Source organism: Telopea speciosissima, chromosome 7 (assembly GCF_018873765.1).
Source record: "Telopea speciosissima isolate NSW1024214 ecotype Mountain lineage chromosome 7, Tspe_v1, whole genome shotgun sequence".
NCBI classification, from domain to species: domain Eukaryota; kingdom Viridiplantae; phylum Streptophyta; class Magnoliopsida; order Proteales; family Proteaceae; genus Telopea; species Telopea speciosissima.
In genome coordinates, this window is record NC_057922.1 from 17,680,696 (window position 1) to 17,704,415 (window position 23,720).

General features: G+C 38.2%; 1 protein-coding gene across 1 annotated transcript; it reads right to left on the reverse strand.

The window, feature by feature from the left end:
* Nucleotides 1-1,420: 1,420 nt before the first annotated feature.
* LOC122669459 (protein IQ-DOMAIN 5-like) lies at nucleotides 1,421-19,177 on the reverse strand. The gene is made up of 7 exons (XM_043866227.1): nucleotides 18,987-19,177; nucleotides 16,502-16,619; nucleotides 12,289-12,537; nucleotides 10,676-10,903; nucleotides 8,321-8,434; nucleotides 2,280-2,760; nucleotides 1,421-1,845 (listed from the first exon to the last, which is right to left on the reverse strand). Exons 2-7 carry the CDS (start codon nucleotides 16,583-16,585, stop codon nucleotides 1,691-1,693), a joined length of 1,311 nt encoding a protein of 436 aa, XP_043722162.1. The 5' UTR covers nucleotides 16,586-16,619; nucleotides 18,987-19,177; the 3' UTR covers nucleotides 1,421-1,690.
* Nucleotides 19,178-23,720: the final 4,543 nt, after the last annotated feature.

A 23,720-nucleotide genomic window follows, 5' to 3' on the forward strand; every position in this document is an offset into this window, starting at 1 on the left:
CACCCGCCTGATATGACTGAAGTTTTTGTCCTCACTTCACTAACCAACAACCAAGTGGCGTTAGAGCTACAGCCCTGCTGTTAGCTATCCTTTTGACTTGCTAGATACGTCTGCAAGGTAAGTTTACTTTACTTTATTAATTTTTTTTTTTTTGGCCCTTTTGAGGGAAACCACATTTTATGTTTGAGGAAATCTCTTTCTTGTGGGTAAGGTGGCCTACGCACGAGAAAGTATCAGGTGGGTAGTCATTTTCTTTATTTGGGGTATCATTTTGGCACTTCTATATTTGGGCATGAGTGCTATATTTTCTCACATAAAATTTTTGGGAGAAAGTTTTTTATCTGGGAGTGTGGTCTATGCTAGCACTCTCATGATTCTATCTCTTTTCTTTTCATATGAAAAGATACATTTACTCCCTTGTTTTGAGGAGAAGAGAGATAGACACATGAGAGTATTGGCATAGGCCACACTCCCAGACAGAAAACTACTTCCTAATTTTTTTTTTTCATTTTATGTTTTACTCTTTTAGATTTTGGAATTGAGAGGGATCAAAGATTCAATAGACAACAGGTTTTTCTCAAGCTAAAGTGAACAAGGAATTCTTTCACCGATGGTCATTATTGGTATATACCAATGGGCATATGAGAACAATGAAGATTTTTTTTGATCTCCACCATATAGGTGTAGTAATGATGACCCTAGATTGTGGATGTTTCCTTCTTCGAAAATTTCCTTAAGCCACATTTGTTTTATTGGTGGGGTTGGAATGTTAAAGCGTGAATACCTAATAAAGGTCCCAAGAATTTCCAAAATATAGCATGTTTGGTTCACTAGAGTAGGATTTCTTGTTTAACGACATCCCAATTCACTAGACTTTGGCACTGTTCATAAGGAAAGTCATTTTTTTTGTTTTTATGAAAGTGTAATCATACAAACCACACACCAATCCCAAAAGGTTAACCGACTTTTAGGATTGTGGAATACAAGGAAAGTCATTTAATGCTCGTTGGAAGATCCTACTAATCCAATTCAGATCCTCTAAAGCATGCTGCCTATAGCAGTCTGAACAGCACAGACACAAGACACAATGCAATGACCGCCTTACCCCTGCCCGCCTTGCCCGAACAGGGTAAAGCACAAATCAATGTTTGTGAGCACACTCCCATTGGCCAGCACACGTGTGCAGGGTCTAGAGGCCCCTGACAGCGATCTCTCTCCCCTTATTTATTTAGCTGTTTAGCATTTTTAGTATAGTTCTATTTTCCTTGTTATTAGTGTCTTGACCTTTCAAGCAAAGAATTGTACTCTTTATTTTTTGAAGCCGTTTTTTGGCTATTCCTCAATTTTTTCTTGAGCTCTGTGATTTCCTGTGAATGTGTTCTCTTGTTCTTTGTGGGTGTTGCAGTCTGCTTGATCTACAAACTGAAAGAACTAGAATGCCTTCACAAAATAATTACCAGTAATTACAACAGTTGAAATAATCTCCCATTATATTATTGTGGGTGACAATTGAAACTGCCTCCCAACCGCGCCACCATGAAATTGCCAGAGTAACCGAAAGAAAGGAATAAAAGCAATATGATCCCACCTCCAAGATAGAAAGGACTCTGTTATATACAAGTAGAGACAGCAGCATCCAAGCCTCCTCTTGGCAACTCGGTCTTGGAATACATCATCTTCAAATTGATCCTCAAGTTTGAAGCTCAACTACCTGCTGGACACCATTTCTTTGGCCGGAATCACGCCTTCCATCGAATTTGGTTCTATCCTTAATGGACTTCTGTGCATTAGATGTCTTGTCGACAGTGTTTCTACTGGAACGCCTGGATGTTTGTCCTCCAAGACCTGTTTGCAACCACATGGATATCAGGCCAGCAAACACTGCAGGAATCAAAGAAAATCACTAATGATTGAAATCATAAAATTGGTATATGCAACTCTGCCTAGAATTAGAAACCAGTCTGCAATGGTTTCATCTAGCTTGTATCCACAAATGGTTTTTTAATGCATAAGACTATAAGGCTCTACAGTGGCGTTTCATTAGAAAAAAGGCAACCATAAGAATTGGACCTGCTGATTCATGCCTTGTGCATTCATAGCAACTGCATATTACAGGTGCATAACAAAAATTGGACCAAAATAGTTCAACCAGAACTAGAACTGGAAAAGCTCACAACCGCTTTAGTGAAAGACTGTAGCATGGCTTTCAAGGTGGGTTGAGCACAGTTGGAATACAGATAATATAGTATATATTGTGCCTGTGTATGGAAAGGACTTACCACTGTTTGGCAGGGACAAACGCTTCTTTGCCTGGGCATCTAACTGTGAAGGTCTCTCTTTAGGATTGCTATATGATCGGGCCCCAATACCAGAAGGTCTTGAGTTTGCTTCTTCAACTGGCTCTTCAGAAGATGGCTTAGATTTTGGCTTACTTGGTACTGTGTCGGATGTTGGTAGCACATTAGCTGACTTGCTCATTGAAGAGCCACTACCATCAGATTGAGATGTGGTTTTCTGATTTGAGTGAGGATTTGACGAAATAGGCTTCTTGCTGGCAGATCTGAATTGTGTCTTTAAGTCATTCTTCCCCTCTGCTGATCCATTCCCATGGATCATAACTCCATCTCTGAGATTGATGTCAAGGAACCGATTCTCCCATGGACGAACTGCCATCCATCTCTCCAACCAGTTCCAACCCCAGTTGCTTTTATCTGGTTGAAAACCTGCTGGGGCTGACTGCTGCCTCGACCCTGCTTGCCACTGCAGGAATAGAGATGAAAACACTACGTAACATCTTTAAAAACACTACATTACATCCAAACAGTTTAATATCCAGTCCAATGGTCAATGAAAACACTAACCAAGGCATGTGTAAATTAGTGAGTTACTACATAAAGATCTTTACATTGTTATACACTTTATTTTGGGTGGGGGGAAGCAAGAACTTGAAAATAACAGCTACATAGCATCTTTAAAGTATAACTAATCAAACTGATTGGAAACAAGTACCCAATTCTTCCATTTAATCCTATTTCAGACCATATCAGCAGTTGTAAATGCTGACATTTTTCTCATAGTTTCAAACCTAACTCATTTTCAGCATTCTCCTTATCCTTGTAACACCTCTGATTTGCAACATTCATCCTCTTAATTGGCTCATTCTTTGGTCCTCATTGCATATGGACAAACCAGCACACTTGATTTTCCCTAATCTTGCCACCAATCAGTGCCAGTCCTAATTCCCTTCTGATTCTACTTTTCTAGCCTGGCCACTCATCCATCTCAACTCTTATCTCAGCTACTCACATATATAATGTTTCTTTATTGGTAACTATTCAGCCCCATAAAGAATTGCGGTCTTAAACCATCTAATAAAATTAACCTCTCTGTTTTCATGGAATGCATATGATGTAGGGCATAACCCAATCAAATCATTGTTCTAAAGGCTGTTTCTTGTGAGACACAGGTTACCCCTGGCAGGTCCATCCATAGTTTTGTGGATCGGCCATTTCCTATCCAAATTCCCCAATCGAAGTTGGAATAGAAAAACTGCAGTTCCATAAATGAACCCAAGAGCTTTATTTCCTCATTCATGCATAAAAGCCTCCTCTTTGTCTGAAACCCTATCTACGGTTTCTGAAACCATTATCCTCTTAAAATATTTAGATTAGACACCACAAAAACATGGATTAAGTGATTCAGAGGTGGACTGAAGTATCCTAAGAGTTCTTCATCAGATGATTTCAGGATGAAGTCTTCTTTCTTAAACTCCCTTTTTATTTTTCTTGAAAGAAATGAATATATTGGACAAGAATGAATACGTGGTAAGCCTACATCTTCCTTACCACTTGCATATCTAATGCGTTCTTAATTTTCATCTAGACACACACACACACACAGAGACAAAAGAAAAAACAGACAGAGCATATGCTTCACTCTAACTTATAACATAGAAGACAAGACAATTAATTCAAACCTTCACACTAAGGTTATTCCAAGGGCAGCCAAGGGTATCCATATTTGTCAAAGAAAATATATTTTTGGATTTCCTCACTGAAACAGGAATGTTAGACTGCGAGTCTAGTGACTCACTCATTGATCAAAATCATAAATTGGGTGAGGATAGTGGACAACTGATCAATGATGCTGGGAGATATCAGAGAGATGATGGCAAGCTGATTTATCTTTCACTCGTCCAGACATAGCATACTCTGTCAGTGAAGTTATTCAGTTCAAGCATGTCCTAGACTGGTCATATAGAAGTTGTTTACCAGATTCTTAAGTATTTTAAGCCAGGCCCAGGGAAAGGTTTATTGTTCAAGAAAAAAATCCACCTAAGGATTGAGGCATACACTGATGCAGATTGGGCTGGATTAGTCACAGACTGAAGGTCAAATTCAGGACTTTGTTGGTGAGAATCTAGTAACAAGGAGAAGCAAGAAACAATCTGTAGATGCCAGGTCTAGTGCAAAAGTAAACTATGGGTCATGGGGTGTCTGAACTTCTGTGTCTGAAAAAGGTGATCCAGGAGTTGGGTTTTGAGGTAGATAAACCTATGACACTGTATTGCGACAACAAAGAAACTATCAGCATAGCCCACAATCCAGTTCAACATGACCATACCAACATATTGAAGTTGATCGTCACTTAAATCACTTTACTAAGGATAAACCTCAATCTGGATCTCTCAGTATACCATTCATGAGAACTGAAGAACAAGTGGCAGTAATGTAGTCCTAGAATAGAAGATAATCCTACTAGGAGCCAGATATAAGCAAGGTCTGGTCAAGCCTGCTGTTTGGGGCTGATTAGGGGCTGTTTTAGGGCAAAATTAGGGTTTAGGATGGGAATTTGGGAATGGGGTTTATAGGGTATTAATGGGTAGGTCTAAGGGGTCAATATGGTATAAAAAAGTTAGGGTATGGATGAGTTACAAAATTCTACAATTTAGGGCAGAATTGGATTTAGGGTTTTAGGGTTCCAACGGATTAATGGAAGGGGTGATAATAAGAGTAGATGGAGCTTAGGTTAGAGGATTAGAAGAAGGTTAAATGCTGAATTAATAAACTACTTACTTGAAAGATTAAATCTTCAATGGCAGCAACTTTGAAGAACTAGAAGAAGGACCTCCCGATCTACAAGATGCAAGGAGTCGATCAGAGTCCACCAATCCCTTCACCTTGATATTACCAACAAGGTAGCCTTGATATTACTCACAAGGTTCACTCAACAGAAGAGAAGGCAGCTATGGCAGCAAACAAAAGCTTTTTCATTAATCAAATTCGTGTACAATGCTGGCCTCCCTTACAAACTTATATAGAAGACTCAAAAATAGACTTAGACACTAAAAAGGAATGGCCTAATCCTATCCCAAACCTATTAGGTAATTTAAATTGACTAGGAAACTAAAATACTAAAGCAAATAGACTCAAAACATAGCTGGACTTATAGAGTCCTAATCCAGCCCAACTTACATCGCATGACCACTTAAATTGTCACATGACCACTCAACCAAGTCACATGATCCCTTAAATTGAACCAATTGGATGCAGCCAATTTGAACCGGTTCAATTAGAAAACATAAAAATAAACTAAGTATTGGGCTAATCCCGTATGCAACCTATGTACCCCTAGTTTAGGCTCATTAAAGTGGCCTAATACATAGAAAACCCTTGGGAACAAAGGCCCAACATGTATATAACCCAACCCTAGGCCTATTTCTAAAGAAATAAGCCAATATTTATGATAAACCTGCATCAACTCTCCCCCAACTTGAAAAAATTCGTCCTCGAATTTTGCAGTGATGAGGGGAATTCAACATGTGATCAGCAGCTTTGACCATCCCCAAACAAAATTCCGATGAGGCAGGAACATTGGGGATAAAGTCTTCAATGCGTGGAGCTTTCTCTTCGAAGAACCATGGTGGCATAACAAACTCTATGTGTTCTGCCTGTGAATCAGCAGCAACTGTCAATGTCTCGTCCATAGAGCCTTCAGTGTTAGCAACCTTCTCATCTAATGCATGAGACACAAGCTCCACCTCTTCAAGAGCAGCATTTTGAAGGTCATTGTTTTCCTTTGGAATGCTCTCAATCAGCTTTTCACCTTCTACTGGTTCAGCCTTATCTATATTGGTTTCTTCAACATAGATCACTTCAGTAGGATCTTCTGTTGGTGCATCTGCCATTGGTGGAAACTTCAAACACGATCGATGCCACTTGCATTTGAGTTGACATGTTCGGCGATCCCTGTGGTTACGATCGATGTGGTCACCTTTGGTTGTAATCCTTTTAGAGTAAACAAATAGTATAGACGGTGTTGATCAGGTAGGACACACGAGTTGTTTTCAGGTTCAATCCAACCTTGTCGCTCGTCTAACCAATCACCACCTACTGCAATAAAACTCTTTGAATGTGGTATCGGCTGACACCAAGCACCATTATGGTATGAAGAACACCCAAATTCAACACAAACTTTACCTGTAGGCATGATGCAAATCTCTCCTGATTGGGACAACATATCCACCACGGATTGTGAAATAATGTTGTTACGTCGCCTCTCATCAACAATTAATATGGTTGTGCTCCCATTGGGTAGACGAACTCGGGTCTTAAAAACGACTGGAGGTGGGTCTTTCGAGGCTTGGTTGGAGCTTCCCTTCGCCATAGCTTTGATATCAATTAATGTAGTCCTAGAATAGGAGATAATCCTACTAGGAGCCAGATATAAGCAAGGTCTGGTTAAGCCTGCTGTTTGGGGCTGATTAGGGGCTGTTTTAGGGAAAAATTAGGGTTTAGGATGGGAATTTGGGAATGGGGTTTATAGGGTATTAATGGGTAGGTCTAGGGGGTCAATATGGTATAAAAAAGTTAGGGTTTGGATGAGTTACAAAATTCTGCAATTCTGGACAGAATTGAGTTGCAGGTTTTGGGCTTTAATGGAGTTAGGGTTTGTGGGATTCAAACCAAAAATAAAGGGGATCAATTGGGGGAAAGGATTAGAGGAAGAAGGTTAAATGCTGAATTAATAAACTACTTACTTGAAAGATTAAATCTTCAATGGTAGCAGCTTTGAAGAACTAGAAGAAGGACCTCCCGATCTACAAGATGCAAGGAGTCGATCGGAGTCCACCAATCCCTTCACCTTGATATTACCCACAAGGTAGCCTTGATATTACTCACAAGGTTCACTCAACAGAGCAGAGCAGCAGCTATGGCAGCAAACAAAAGCTTTTTCATTAATCAAATTCGTGTACAATGCTGGCCTCCCTTACAAACTTATATAGAAGACTCAAAAATAGACTTAGACACTAAAAAGGAATGGCCTAATCCTATCCCTAACCTATTAGGTAATTTAAATTGACTAGAAAACTAAAATACTAAAGGAAATAGACTCAAAACATAGCTGGACTTATAGAGTCCTAATCCAGCCCAACTTACATCACATGACCACTTAAATTGTCACATGACCACTCAACCAAATCGCATGATCACTTAAATTGAACCAATGGGATGCAACCAATTTGAACCGGTTCAATTAGAAAACATAAAAATAAACTAAGTATTGGGCTAATCCCGTATGCAACCTATGTACCCCTAGTTTAAGCTCATTAAAGTGGCCTAATATATAGAAAACCCTTGGGAACAAAGGCCCAACATGTATATAACCCAACCCTAGGCCTATTTCTAAAGAAATAAGCCAATATTTATGATGAACCTGCATCAGGCAGATATCTTGACCAACGGACTTGTCTCTACAAGTTTTAATGTTTTGTTAGGCAAGCTGGGAATGTCTAATATGCCTCAGCTTGAGGGGGAGTGTTGGTATATAACATGTAAGTTTCTGGGAATAGTTATGTAATGAGTATAAAATAAGAATTAGTGTTATGTATGGGCTCGTCTTGTAATTTTTCAGTCTTTTATGACAAGTAATAAGGGAGAAAGGCAGCCTTGGACTGACCTAACTTCTCTCTCTACACTACTAATACTATTGCAACTCTCCATGTCAGACTTAGTTCTATACTATACAACAGAATTTCTTGACTATCTCACTGTACCTGAATATTATAATAAAGTCCCTCTACTAACTAAAAATTTTACAAGTTTCCTTAAAAAAATCATGTCAGAAGATATAAAAGATTTATTAGTCAATCAACTTAGTTCCTTAAAAAATTAGTAGTTATAAGAGACTGTTTATAAAGTGTCAATGATACGGAGCACTACTATTTTTAATGACCAGTAAATTGGATTACCGCCAAATCAATTAAATATGATTACTGGATGCTTTTTTATGTTCAAGACAGGCTTCTACTAATTTTTACCTGATGAGCCAGAGCATATGCCATGGCTCTTTCACGCTTGGCTGCTGCTTCTTGCCTCTTCAATAACTTGGTCTGAATCTCTTCCACAGATCCAACACTGTCACACCACCCTTCCTGCATCAGTGATACAAACAAATGATATAAGATCACCTAATGCACCAACAATTTATTCATTATTCAAAGCCAAATCAGAATGTTAGACTGGAATCAATAAAAGTGTCTAAAAATAGTGAGATCATGAAAGCCATACAATTTCCCTACTAAAAAAATCCTAAGAAATTAAAATAAAACTCGCATAGTATCACTGAATATTTAGAAAAGGAAACATTTATTAGATAAAAATGCTATCCCAAAATCAACTCATATAGTCACTTTTATCTAAATCTTAAAAATTCCAACATATTTTATCAAGCAAAGCAAATTCTCAGTTCCATCAGTCAATAATGTCATTAATTCCATTTGTTCCACTCTAGTTGTCTTGAACAGGTGGAGTACTGAGTGAAAATCTTCCACCTTTTACATCTTCAATTCATAGCTGTAGAATAATTGATTCATTCTGAGAAACCTGTCCAGCAGATGATGTCTATGGTTATTTTCTCTATGGAGCCCCAATCCAACCCATGCACTGGCAATGAAGAATACTACCCTTCTTTTTTCAAAGCATGCCAAATCTGGTACAGAGAAACAGAGTAAATGAAAGAAAAAGAGAGTCGGTGAGCGACATGGATTTGATTGATCAGATTCATGGACTCACAAGTCAGAGCTTGATCTAATCATTTCCACTTCATTTTCTTGACCAAGCCAAAACTCACTTAATCAAGTTAACTCAAGAATTCTCGCGTCGTAGCTGATCTACGTACCAAAGAAGCAAGGGTGCTTGTAGATCAGCTCACAAACCTATTACTAAGACGCATTAGCATGCTTTGACACGGAAGTGCCCTTATAGATTGCTGCGCCCTTCCGTTTTTCAGCTTGCTGCTCGCTTTCTCGCTTCCGAGAGGCAAAGGGAGCCTGATTTACAGCTACCAAGCCTGGCACAAAGTGAAGGGATTGGATTTCACCTATGATCAGATCAGTACCTGCACAATTCTAGAAAAATGACTACCCTTCATAACACAAGCTATACTCTACTGATTCTTGATGCTTGAACCTAGAGTTTTTTCGAAGGACTCAATAATTGGTAGAATCAGAGGATAACTAGAAAATGACTTGAAACTATTGATATTAGACCAGAAGGAAGGGAGGAAGGCCTTTTTTTACAAGGATACTGTTTCAGCCCTCTGAACTATGAAATAATTTTTGTTGGCCAGTGCATTCTTGCTACTGCTATTAGAATGACCAATGAAAGATATTCAAATATCAAAAGATCTTCAACACCCAAAAAATATATTAAGCATCTTTATTGCCACCAAGACCATTCTGTCACCATAAAATTGACCCTAGATTGCATCCTTTATTTCAAACCCCACTCTTGCCCCATGTTGAGACTAAGCGACCCAAGGCATTGGAGGGGTGCCTAGGCAACATGGTGCCCGCCTAGGCGTGCAGTATATGTAATATAGCAACGATAATTTTATATAAGAATGCTTATATACAACATAAAAGCCATATGCAATATGATATAATTATGCTAGTAATGACCTAATATGAGAAAACCAATATATAATAAACAAAGCACATTCATCAAAACACAAATCAACGTAAACTCGTTAAGTGTCAAAAAAATTGATATAATATAAGGCATGTTGTCACAAGGCCATAAGGCGATGCCTAGGCATCCAAGACGAGCTAAGGCAGTCACCTTTCTTGCATCAAACAAGGCGTGTTGTCGCCTACTCGCCTTAGATCCAAGAAGGCAGAGAGCATCCTGTACACCTCAGCACATTTCAAGTATGGATCCATCCATTAAAGTTTGCAGTTGGTATAGCTTTATGCCTTCATCAATTATTGTTCTTTGTTTGTATTCTCAGTATAAGGTTCTTTTTCATTTATACACAAATATAAAAAAGAGCCTTTAGAAGGCAAAAATTATAACTTAAATTCTTATTATACAGGTCAGTTACTCATATTTGAGAGTCTTACTGAACCACAACCACATACATAAAAATTAAACAAGGTCAGCAAGATCTGTACTTCCATGCACCTAATTGAGAAATTTGCATGATTGTCTCTGAAATTATAACACTATTTCAAATTTTATAACAAAACAAGGCAACCATTAGTAATTCAGAATCTAACAAGCCAGTATACATTCAAACATCAAGTTTAGTTCTACCATTTTCAAAAAATCAGGATCGTGCTAAGCTACATGGAGAAACATGACTAAGAAATTAAGAGCATATTGATACATCTCACCTCAATTTCTCGAACGTGAGCCTCATGTACCAGCTGTTGCTTAAGTTTTTGCTCTGCCATCTGACATTCCAATGTCATGCGAACACGGCGTGCTCGAACACGAGCCTGAACTCTCACCAAGGCTTGCATGCAACGAAGGGTTATTGCAGCTTGCTTTCTCACAGCATGACCCCTAACAAGGGCCTGAAGTCTCACCAATCCTTTCAAAGCCCTAAGTGCTCGTCTGGCCTGGGAAATATCCACCAGACATTCCATTTGTATTTCAAGACCATTAACACAAACAGTTATACAAAACTATAGAAGAAATCAATAATTTATGAACTAATCGAATTAGATGGAGGAGTCTGCTAATAAAGCTCTTGCATGAGCCCCCAGATAAAAGTTGCAACATGAAGATAGTGCTTTGCAAGAAAGTGACATTGTACACTTTTATCAATTATTTGCCCAATTATGAAGTAGTTTCAGTTCAGTTGATAATTACTAGAATTCCTAATTGATTACAAGTCATATTATTGTAGGACTAATATAATAGAACATTTTTTGGTTAGTTGCAGACAATATTTTAGCCAGCAGCAGAAGTGATATCATCATGGTTCCAACTCTGGCAGTCACCATATTGTTAAAAAATTAGTTGACCAACTTCCTAGTTCCCCTTTGTGCTGCACAATTCTTGAAGCTTGACTTGTATTTCTATTTCTAATTTACCCTTGGGTAAAGGGCGTACCCAGTGCCCGAGGCTCCCGCCACTGTGGGGTCTGAAGAGGGTCATAATGTACGCAGCCTTACCCCTGCTTTTGCAGAGAGGCTGTTTCCAAACTCGAACCTGTGACCACGTGGTCACAATGGAGCCACCTTTACCATTGCACCAAGGCCCACCCTCCTAATTTACCCTTGGGTAACAGAAATTAATGACGGAGAAAGAGAAGAAGAAACTAACCAACGATTTGCAGCAAGGTCATAAGTGAAGTTGTTCACTAAAAAGAACTTAATCTCAAGAGCTAAAGAAACTTATACAAGTAGTTGTCAATTCAGCAAACATAAATCCGAATCTCAATAAACCACATCCGACGCATGCTACTCCCCAACATTCTGGGAAAAGATACATTAATATTAAGAATGGTTTCCAACCATATACATAAGCTTAACTCAGCAAATTGGTAAATGACTGCATTCAGGATCACTGTTTTTTTTTTTAAATAGATATTATCGGTACCAACTCTATAGAAGGATGGGGAAAAGGTGAGGGCTAAGAGGCTCAAACTCAAGACCTCCTGATGAGCATGGGCATACCACACCATGCTTCACCAAATGTGCTAGGCAGTTGTCCTCAGGTCACTGTCATATTGATAGATCTCATTCAATATTTACTTTTGCAATATAAAGGACGAAGACAGAACCTAAAAACTAAATTTCAGTGAAGATCAGTAATGAAATATTCAGCTACCAATGCAATCTGTATTTGTTGGAAAATGATGTGCAACTTGGACCAGGATGAAATTCCCATTTTGATTACTGAGGCTTTCCAAATAACTACAAAGTGCTTACACGAAATAAATTTTCTAGATTTGACAATTTACAGCTGTACAAGTTGAAGAAGACAAATATTTTAATACCAGAAATCCTCTAAATGATGTTTGAATGCGTGTTGCAGCCCATTCCTCTTTGAAATTCTTTTCAACTTGAGCAGCAGGCTGTACTTGTAGTGAGCTAGCAGGGGAGCCAGAAGCATCTGAACTTGATTGAACCTTGGCATCCCCTGTTAAAGGATCTGTGTTATGAACAAACTCATCTTTAAGAGTACCACTATCGATGCCAACAGAAAGTCTTCTCCGGTGCCAAAACCGATTAGCAGGTGCTGACCGCTGCATCATTACCAAAATTAAGATAAATGCCCTCAAAAAATGAAAGAAAATGTGAGAAATGCAGAAAGTTTGTCAAGTTGCTAAAAAGATAAGATTCCGTTATATCAGAAATATTCGAGCCTACAGATCAAATCCTTCATGGCAACAAAAACCAAGGAAAGAAATTATCTAGACTTAAGATTTGCTTAGTGCATCATGATATTGTCAAATTGCAGGGCAGAAATTCTGCATGCTCTGTGAAACTAATGACATTTTTTCTTTTTTTTTGCCGGCTGATTTACCAAACAAGTAATAACAGGAACATTAAGCATCAAATTGAAATACCCAAACAGGTCCCTGAAAATGCGAATACAAATTCATGGAAGTGCGGCTTACAGGAATGCAACAGGTTGGGGCCGGTACAGATTCTGGCTATTCCAAGTCCAAACAAATTGGATGAGAAAACGTGGGATTAGGCCATATGATTGCAAAAATGGGGGAAATTTAGTTTTAGGGAAAGCACATCCCCCAAATTTCATCCCACCCAAGAATGTGAGTGGAAAAGAATGTCGGGCTCTCTGTGATACAGTGGAACACCTCCCTGGATTTTAATTTTTTCTTCAATTGTTCCACCCACAGTTGTTTCTGAACAGTCTACAACGGACAAGACTTTTTTTAAAAATTAAAACTTAAAACATGTTATTATAAGTTCTGCATTAAAGATGCCTGTTCGTCAGCTTATAACAAATTAACAAAGAACAAACTCCCCGACCCCACCAAGACCCTGAAATAATAGAGAAAACCATGATGTTTGCATGATTCTATCCTATGGATTTGTGTCCATTCAATCTGAATAGTCCGTTAATTTTTCCACAGAAAAGTGATGAAACTCGAGTAAAGTTATCAAACCAGTTAATGCAATAATCAGAATGGCCTGATAAGCAGATAAGAACTAATGGTTAGAAAAGTAAAGATAGGTCAGGAATCCACCTTCTGTGGTTTTGGATCCACCCAAGCCATAGGCCATTACATATATGTATAGAATTCGTAAACTGACCCTCTAATACTCCTAAACTAACTTGGAATTCAAACTATTACTTGAAAGAGCCAAAACAGATTCATGTTTGGCACTCCTCTAACCAGGCCTCTAAAACCATATAGCATAGAATCAAAAAGTTAAAAAACCAACCAGATTTCCTAATTACTCTAGGACTCCAAATATGATTCAGTCTTAAGCACTAGGACTCTGACCAACTTAATCAACTAGTAAATCATGTAATCCTACCTCCTCCCCTTATTCTAGGCCCATTAAAGTTACCAATTACAATGAAATCCCCTTGGACCAAAGGCCCAACACATATCTAACCCAACCCAAGGCTTACTTCCATTAAAATAAGCCTACTTCTGTGATTTACCTGCATCACCAGTCCAGCCTGATGTTGACTTGCTCAATTTGAGACCCACACATAAAATTAAGCTCATGATGCATTAACCAATTACTAAAATTTAAATCTACCAAAAATTGACTAGGCCCGGTTAATATGACCCTTATGACCCAACAACAACAACTAAGCCTTATCCCAACTAAATGAGGTCTTGCAAAGACAAAATAATAGTAAAAAGAAAAAAGTATAACAACATCAACAACATTCAGCAATATCCCACCTAAATGAGATCAACTACATGGATTCTTGCCCTCCACTCACTCTATTCAAGGTCATACTTGAGTCCAGGCCTAAACTATGCATGTATTTCCTCACTACTTTTCTTAGGGTCATTTTAGGCCTGCCCCTAGCTCTTTTAGATCCTTCAATCTGAATCAAATCATTCCTCTGTACTGGTGCATCCCAAGGCCTCCGTTGAACATGGCCATGCCACCTCAAACGACTTTCACGGAGCTTATCCTGTATTGGGGCAACTCCCAAATCAGCTCTAATATGGTCATTCCTTACTTTATCCTTCCTAGTTTTGCTGCACATCCATCTCTGCTACACTTAGTTTATCTATATGACGCTTCTCAACGGCCCAATAAACATTTAATTCACTTGACGAAAGTCAGTTCAGTTACCTGCACTTAATCAAACAATTCACGTATTTATGTGTGTATGAAGGGCACATGTGTGCAACTGTACACATGCGTGCACATGTGCTTTATAGAATAATATCTATTCAATTTTCCAGTGCATCCAAACAATCAAAAACTTTTTTTTCCTTTCTTTGCACTGAGAAAGTAACCAAACACACCCTAATCAATCATCCTTTTATCTAGACAAAGAAAAGGAGAGAGGGAGAGGGAGAGGAAATTGATGTTCTATGCAGAGATTGACAGCGATAGGGGTCATCGTCATTGCACACCACCAGAAACAATCAGGGCATCCCTTGATGTAGGATATTTCAAAAATCTAGGGCTGTACTGCTATGAAATTGACGGTATAGGTTGTTACAGATCAGTGTTTAATTGAATACGTAAATGGGGCAAGATCAGGGACAGGAGTGTGTCCTGGGTCAGTGAACAGAACCCGTAAACTAAAACTTTGCAGAATGTAGAAGAAAAGGGGGAAAAATAGTATAAGAGCTTAGCAATAGATAAGTAACAGCACAGAAGTAATAAAAGCAGCAAAACGTTTCTTTTCAAATCTCCAACTCTCCTTTCACTGCAACATACAGCTCTAATATAAACTACAAATAGGAAAAGAAAATAGAATAAAACAGACCTTCCAATTTGGGGACTTTTCATATTCTATCTGACTCAAGTTAGGAACAAATCTTAAGACCTAAATACCTCCTACCAACCAGATATTCTAAACCCTTGCCCAGGTAACTAGAATCAACTCATGGACTTCACTAATGGGTCATTTACAAATAAAAGACCCTAAAAAGTAAACCTAGCTCATCACATATAACCCTCCACTCACTAATAAAGCCAAAAGCCAAATAAAAGAGAGCTAACATAGAACTTAGCCCACTTTATTAAGATACTCCTATGACCCAAAACACAATCTATCATGGTCCTTTGAGGGAAAAAAAATTGGCAGACCAAAGTAGATGATCTTGCATCTCAATCCTGACACCACTCCATGATAGATAAAGGGCTTGGATTAGTCAGTGTGGGACAATAATTCAATAGAGAACAATGTTGCTGCTGGGAGAGGAGATCTTGATGATGAGGAGACTTGCCATTAAAAGAGAGAAATCAGGGCCTGTGAGACGGGCAAAGAAAATATGATCTATTTTTGTATTTTCATAAATCTCAGAACATGATCTATGCACATTACAAGCACCGAATGGACTGGATCCAGTTTCGCAGTGGGTCCCTTTCATTTATGGATGTGATCTTTTCACACAAGCATTCAATGCTTGTATTTCTAGCACTTTCCTTTGTTTTTCTGGTAAAGGAAAGACACTGACGAAAACTGGGTAAAATGGGGGTCACTGAAATATCAATTAAGGAAATAAGCTTTGAAGTAAACAATCATGGCATATTGCTCTAGTAAGTGAAAATCAATCAGCATGTCATTTCACGTTCAACTAAGAGAGTCCCATTTTCAGGTCAACCTTTGGGAAGTTTTAAACCATTGATCTAGGCAAGACAACAGTGACAACTTCACCGACATGAAATCCAACATGCTGATCAAGTCAATGACAAAAATCAAGACTTGAGCAAAAACAGCTAGGATAGGAAAAGAATGTAACCAAGAACACAGGGTGGTGGAAGAAATTCAATGACCAGCTCAGTTTTTTTTTTTTTTTTTTTTTTTTTTCCTTTTTTGGATAGAGAGACCAGCTCAGAATTTCAGTTTGAGGAAAAAAACAGTAACTGCTGATCCCCAAGTCTCTAACCATGATAAATTTCCGATTTATACAACTTTCTCAGTATGAAACAAACAGCATGTCTTCTAGGATTTCGGAATGGTATATAAGATGAAAATAACTACTAAACAACAATTTAATAACAAATACATATACAGAAGGCAATACTACTGACATTCTCATCCTTATCTGAAGATTGTGACTTTTCTGACTTCTTTAAACCAACCAATGTTCTCAGCCACTTCCCTGAGCCACCCATGATCACAAACACTTTATCTCTCGCAGATCAAAATCTGTAAATGGCAACTAGGATATCAGTTCTTGTCCTGCTGTTCTTATGTATCACATTATTTAGTACAAACAAAAAAGAAAAGATGATGGATGAGCTCACAAACTAAGGAGTTACTTAATAAAATTATATCTAAGAAATAGCTAATCAGTTATACATGCTGAACAAATAATAAAAAAAAAAACATGAAATATTTTCCTGAGAAAGGAAAACAGACATAACTTCATCAAGAGCATACATGATCAGCTTTTAGGCATTTTGGGGACAAAATATTCAGCGGATCATCATAAAGGTCAGAGCTCCAGCACAAAAAAATAAAGGGAAAAGGTTCTCTGAGCAAGTGGCAGAGGGTATGCTGGTACCCGCTTTCTCTCTCTCTCTCCTCCTCACATGGAATGACCTTTCTGCCCCCCATTTATGAAACCATTCCATCACCCTTCATTGGTGAACTCTCTTATGCCGCTTGCTCAGAGAAAAACAAAAAATGGAACCTATACAATGATTATAACATTTAAAGCCTTGCTCTTTCAGATGTTTATATCATGTTGTTACCCATTTATGAACCCATGGATATATACAAATCTATATGTGTGCTCCATATGGTCAATATTTTATTAAAAACAAATCTTTTGTAACCAATTATATATTTCCGATACCAGGTTATTTCCATATCTTATAATTAATAATTCACATATATTCTAACTAATTATTGCTAAGGGGAAATTTCTAAATATTATCGGTTATAAGACGTATACTTATGTATGTTTGCATCTTTATACATGTATAAACCATCCAATCCCAAATAAACATAAATGTTAACACTTGTGTAAATTATAGGTTCTCTTTTTTTTCTATCAAATTCAATTCAATCAATACAACCAATATATGCTAGGATAAATGTAGCCTTCACTTTGTTATTGAAGTCATCAGCAAATGCCACAGTTTTAGAAGACTCTCCTGAGCAAACTATTCATAGAGTCAACCAAAATGTGATTGAAGGACTCCTAATACAGTGGCCATATTATTTGATTTGTATCTCAGAGATGGTGATTAAACTTTCATTAAAATGAATAAGAAAAATATCCTTGAAGAATTATTACTAAATCTGTATAGAGCATACGAGGAAAGAGGTTCCAAAATCATACAGGCTGGAGAAGTCAAATTGTCAAAACAACCTCCTTAGCAATTCAATTTAGGGTAGGGTAGGCTCGGAGTCTGAAGTTCTCTCTTTCCCAACCAGTAAGCACTTTTGCAAAGTGAACCTTCCCGTGGTCAAAACAACACTTAAATATAACAACCAGACCTTATCAGGGACAGGGACCAGACTATAGAGCCTAATTCTAAATAATTAGGGCTTGCTTTCTCAAATCACATCTATGAACGATAATTCCTGTATCTATTGCTCGCTTCAATCGGACTCTGACAGCTTAGGGAAGAATGCTGGGTTGCTAACAAGGCTCATAATATCCTCTTAGGGTGGTCTCGCTCCCATTTCCTTCCTTCTGTAGTTGCGGTCTTGGTGAACCTAGGATCCCGCAACTTCAACTTGTTCCACCAGGAGGGGTTCGAACCCACAACTAGAGAGAAGCAACTGCTCTAAACAGGAAGGCAGGAAGCAGAGGTATTCTCCAAAACCACCTTCCAGATGCAACCTTCTGTTCGCACATATTTTCCTTTCCTGCTGTCCACTAATTTAACCCACGTATATCCTTCAGCAACAATACCAAAATGAGATTTTACGCGACAAGGAGTGTTTAGAACAGACTGAATTGATGAAATAGAAGCTACCACAGTATTCTAAGTCTATCACAACACAGGAACTCATGTGCTGCACAATCAGATACAAGAATGTCACCGCATTGAACAATACAAGAATCCGCAATGCAGCTCTCTCCGAATATTATTTCATTTTTAGCCATTTCGCCTAATTAGCCGAACTTTAAGTATAGACCACTCTGTCCTTTAAAATCTCAGTCAAAAACTGAAACGAATACTCGACTAGGCCATGACAAACAAACAATTCCAAAATTCTCACGTCACCTGCAGGCTCCAAGATGACTCTACCCAAACCTTATCTTCAAACAAAAAAAGCACATAATGATCACAGAAACGGATAAAACGAGTCCGGAAGGGCTAGTGTGCAACCTAAGCAACAACATGGAACAAATAGTGTAACACAAAAATGATTTACACTTGACATCATTATAAAATCCACAGACAATTAAAATCCAATCTCTATACGGAGCAGATCTGCAAATCATGAACTCAGCAGACAGTGTGAACACAAAAACTTAGTCGCCGTGAAGCAGAAACTGAAGATAATCAACTCTGTAACACAGAACAAGTTAAAATTCTGAAACTCTTAACTCACCTGAAATCCATGAAAACACTGCCGTAGAACACACAAAGAAGCCGAACCGCAGTTGAGACAAAAACAGGACCGAATCAACATAGAAGGAAAAGAAATAAACCCTTTTTAAAGTCGATCTATTATCAATGAATCAGTCCAAATCAGTCTTCCTCCCTGTCGATCCTTTTTCTAGTTGAATCAGCTTCGAAGATCCCTCTTTTTTCATCTTTCCTGAATTTAACCGAGCGGAAAAGAGCGGCGTCGGTAGAGGCCAAGTTATCTAAATTACGCCCGGAGGAAACAAGACTTGGATGTTCGACACGATCGTTTTTGAATTTAGGTTCGAGTCAGGGTGTGCACTTGTGGCTCTGTTTTGCGCAGTCGTCGTCGCGCCTTTTTGGCTATTAACCTTTTCTAATGCTGGGCATCCTGTGTATGTTAGCCTTCTTTCTAACAAATTACAAAATGGAGGGAAATCAACTTAAAAGTTGAATTAGTTATTAAGGCCAGAGATTGACCTGACGCCTTTGACAATGACCTGAGAATTGTTTTCCGGAACTACCCTTATTTCAATTCTTAAACTACAAAAAATACCACTTGACCGTTACGTATCAGACATTCAGGCTCAGAAGTTGTCGATCTGCATGCAGTCTGGCAGACTTGCAGTGCGTAACTTTTCCTAAAGTTGAAGAAAAAGTATTTCCCGTGTATAATGCTTATTGTGCACGTGCATGCAGGAGGCATGCAGGGGCGGAGCAAGGATTTTTCGTTGCCGACAACGAATCAATATCAATATAGTAAGGATGGATCATGCGTCTTGTTCGGGTTGGATATTGCCCAATGTAAAAAGAAGAAATTGTCTCTGAATTGGTGGGAGAACGGTTCAAATGAAATCCAATCTGTGGGAATGTTTTATTTGAACGGTTGTGAGTTGTTCAATGGGTATCTCTCCTTGAATCGAGGTCCTCTCCAATGAGACAATCGTCCAATAAACATCCATTAGCTGGGCTACCGGCACGTTGATTGGGCGTGTGCCAGGCAAGCCAGCCATTGGATGCCTCATTGGGCAATCTCTTTATTGGAGAGGATCCTGATCCTCACTCATCTTTGTCCCTTGTTGGGAAATCCAATCGGTGCCCCGCATGCCCAGGAACAAGCCTTGATAAATTAGGTTGGAGATCTACGTTCGAATTAATGTAATGGCCTCTCCCAGGGTAAGTCAATAGGTATGTGAAAAGAGAGGCCTCATGATTCGAAGGGGTTGTAGTAATGGAGTGCACTATTACTATCGAAAACTGACAAAGGCTGTTGTATATTGAAGGTCTCTACTCGCATACACCCGGTTGCACCTATAGGGGGCGATTAAGGTCTTAAGGAGACTGCTCATTAATACTAAGAGAGATGTATTTACCCCAAAGGATCAGTTTAATTGGCAAAAGACCAACTCCTCAAATAAGAGGTCATAAATTCAAACCACCTTGGGGCCTATCCCTATCCCCTAACACCCTCCCCCCTATTAAAGCTCTCCAATTCCAAAAAAAAAAAAACTTTATTGATAAAAAAAATTGATTTTTTTATTCAAATTTGAGGGTTAAACGGTCTAATTTGACTCAATACAAGCAAATTGAGGGGATAAAGGTCTCAGACTCTACATGTAAATTTGACCGATTCCAATTTAATACGATCTGACCATATGGACCACCTCCAATCCATCATTCTTGTGCCCTTTTGAAAGCAGGACTAATCACTCTATTGTAAATCTAACTGCAACAGTAATTTTTTGTTGTTTTTTTTTAGGGGTTTTTTTAACTCTATTTTTATAAGAGGGGAGAAAACGCTCTCAAAGAGTGATAGACACAAAGAGACACTAACGTAAGCTCCACAAAAGACTCAAGATAAAAATCATAAGAAGGGTATGTGCAGCGAGAGTCCGTATCCTATCCAATGAGAATGAGACGTGCATCCAATGAACATCCAAACGGCTGAGCAGACTGGACAAGCAAGCACCGGGATGTGTGAGAAGTAGCTTAATGAAGTCTTCAACACTAGGTTTTAGAAATCAAACCAGGTGGAGGTTGAAAGTTTTCTGTCTAAATCGGAATATATATGAGACGTGAGTCTCCTCACTTTTTTGTCAACTCTTAGCATTTCACTTTCCCCACTTTTGTCATTTACTCATTTCACAACCCTTGTGATGTGACTTGGCAGGAGAATTTGAGATTAACTTAACTTCCTCCAGTTCATTAAATTGTTTAGTTTACATCGGATGAGTGAGTGTGGTGTTTGTTGTGTATATCAATCATTTTATGATCTAAAAAATTGATTAATTTTATGGGTTAGACAGTGTATGATATATATGATTTGTCTACTCAATCCCTTTTACCCAGTGTTTTAAGAATTCGATTGGATCCGAATCGATTCAGTTGGAAGTGATATTCTAACTCATAAAATCAAGCCACACTAAAGATTAGCCCAATCAGCAGGCCAAAATGGTTCAACCAGGCTAGATTTTCTATTAGTAGTCTTGTTCAATTATTGTTGATGACAGTTTTGTTAGGGTTTTGGGTTTTAGCACAAGATTGTTTAAAGCAATACATCTTACATATCAAGTTTGAAATAATACAGGTTGCTGTCTCCAACTAGTATTTATAGAAAAGATTTATAATTTTAGGTTAAATGGATTTTAGCCAATGAAGCACACCACAGTCTAATTCTTTATTCAAGTAAATTTATATTAAAACATATATTAGAATTATAGAATATATCCAACAAGTTTAACGATGTTTCTAGTTAGATAATGAAATGGAACTTTGAACTGAAATTAATAACGAATGATATGAGGGGCATTGAGGTAAAAGGACAGAAGTTTTGAGAGAGATTGGTTGAGTGAAGCACTCATTGTTCACAAAATTAGAGCAGTAATAAGACAAATAGTGTTGGGTGGATGGGTTTGTTTGTTCTCACGTAACCCACGAATATATGTGGATTCCCCCTGATCACGCCAAAGGCCGAAAGGCCAATTCCCAACTCCCAATCTAAGCAGGTTGCAGGGTTTCTGATACAACTTTATGTTTTATCGAGGCAGGAAGATTTTGGACTCACCGAGTCAATTTGGGTGAAGACATCCTTGGGTGTCAATCGCAATCTTTTGACACTTAAAACTAGATTTGAATTCCAAGTGTCTGAGACCAAAATGAACCATTAAATCCGTGTTTTAAGTTGGATTGTTTCAGGTTTTGATGTGGAATTAATACCAAAAACTAGCTTAGGTGCATGTGATTATTTTCAACCACCAGTGTAATGACATTTAGGGACAAGTTTGTTAAATCAGTTCAAGTTAAGGTTGTTTGCTGATGTGGTCCAAATGCCACGTGCACCACACACTAGGAAGAGTTGCTAATAAGGTGGTTAATAAAGTTACTTTATCATATTGGGTACCTACTTGATGGTGATAAACTGATAGGTACAGTTCGATAAGAGAAATAAGGGGGTTTCTAGTCTCAGTGATTGTACACACATTACTGTCAACTAAGGGTGTCAATTTGGGATCAAAACCAATCAATATCTATCATATATTTGGTACAATTTTGGTATGGAAAATGAATTTTTTTTTGGTTTGGTATGATATCGGTTTCTAAAGCAAAACTATTCAGTATGTATTGAATCAAATCGAATTTCTTGTTTTTGTACCAAATCGAGGCTGTTTGTGTGTACAAATATAACATTCGTATATAATATACAACGGTAACCGTAAAAGTAAAAACAACATATCCCCCCCCCCTCCCCCAAAAAAAAACAGATATAATCGCAAAAATCAAAACCCTAAGCTTACTAATCATTCTAAGTTTCTATTCTTAATGTCTCTATAGCTCGGGTTGTGACTTGTGCAGCACTGTGCTTCTGCGTCATGCTTCTCCAACTCTTCCTCAATGCTCAAGACGGCAAGACAACATAGCAAACAATTCAGAAACCTTATTTGATATCAAAGAAACCGTATTTGATAAGGAATAAAGAAACCATATTTGATATAGAATAAAAAATTGAACCGAAACAGTACCGAGTCAGTACCGTATCGGTATTAAAAATGCAATTTGTATTCGGTACGATATGATTTTAGTACCTACTTTTTGATACCTCTCTCTCTCTCTCCACTGCTCCCAATTCTATAGGCTAAGGCCACTCCTACCAAAATTACCTTACGGTGGGGTTAGGCTTATTAATAGGAAAGGGGGGACGTCCCTTGCGGTAACTCACAGGTCCCCTCTGTGGTAACGTAGAGGCAGCCCTTGAGGTACCTCAAAATGTGTCATGTGTCACATTGGATTGGCCCGAAAGATCCTTTTGCGTGCCAAACTTTTGATTGCGATATCTCTCAATCCGTAAATCTGATATTCGCGTTCCCATTTGAAAGGTCTTGAGATAAAATATTCAATAATGTAGGAATTGGGTGGTGATTTGGCCAAAAGTAGGTTCAAAACTGAACCCAATGTTTGCGGTCTAACATAAGGATAAATTTGGTAAAAGAGTGGTTAAATCAAACATTTTTTGCACCATTTTAGGAAATGGCTTAAAATGATAAAATATACTAGAATATAAAATTTGGGACCAATCCGAGAATAGTTGGGCACTTAATTAATACCAAGGACATTTTTGTCATTTCACCGATAAAACCTAATTTTTGTGAAAATTGATGTCACGTTTGCACCAACCTTTAGGTTTAGGTTACGTATGATAAAACACACATATCCTATGAAT

What these genes read in the sequence shown, in the direction of transcription:
- LOC122669459 (XM_043866227.1), bottom strand. Translation starts at nt 16,585, where the DNA reads ATGGGTGGCTCAGGGAAGTGGCTGAGAACATTGGTTGGTTTAAAGAAG. An exon ending in CATATGCTCTGGCTCATCAG is followed by an intron (nt 2,761 to 8,320) that starts GTAAAAATTAGT and finishes CTATTCCTGCAG; the next exon opens with TGGCAAGCAGGGTCGAGGCA. An exon ending in TTTGTCCCTGCCAAACAGTG is followed by an intron (nt 1,846 to 2,279) that starts GTAAGTCCTTTC and finishes GGTTGCAAACAG; the next exon opens with GTCTTGGAGGACAAACATCC.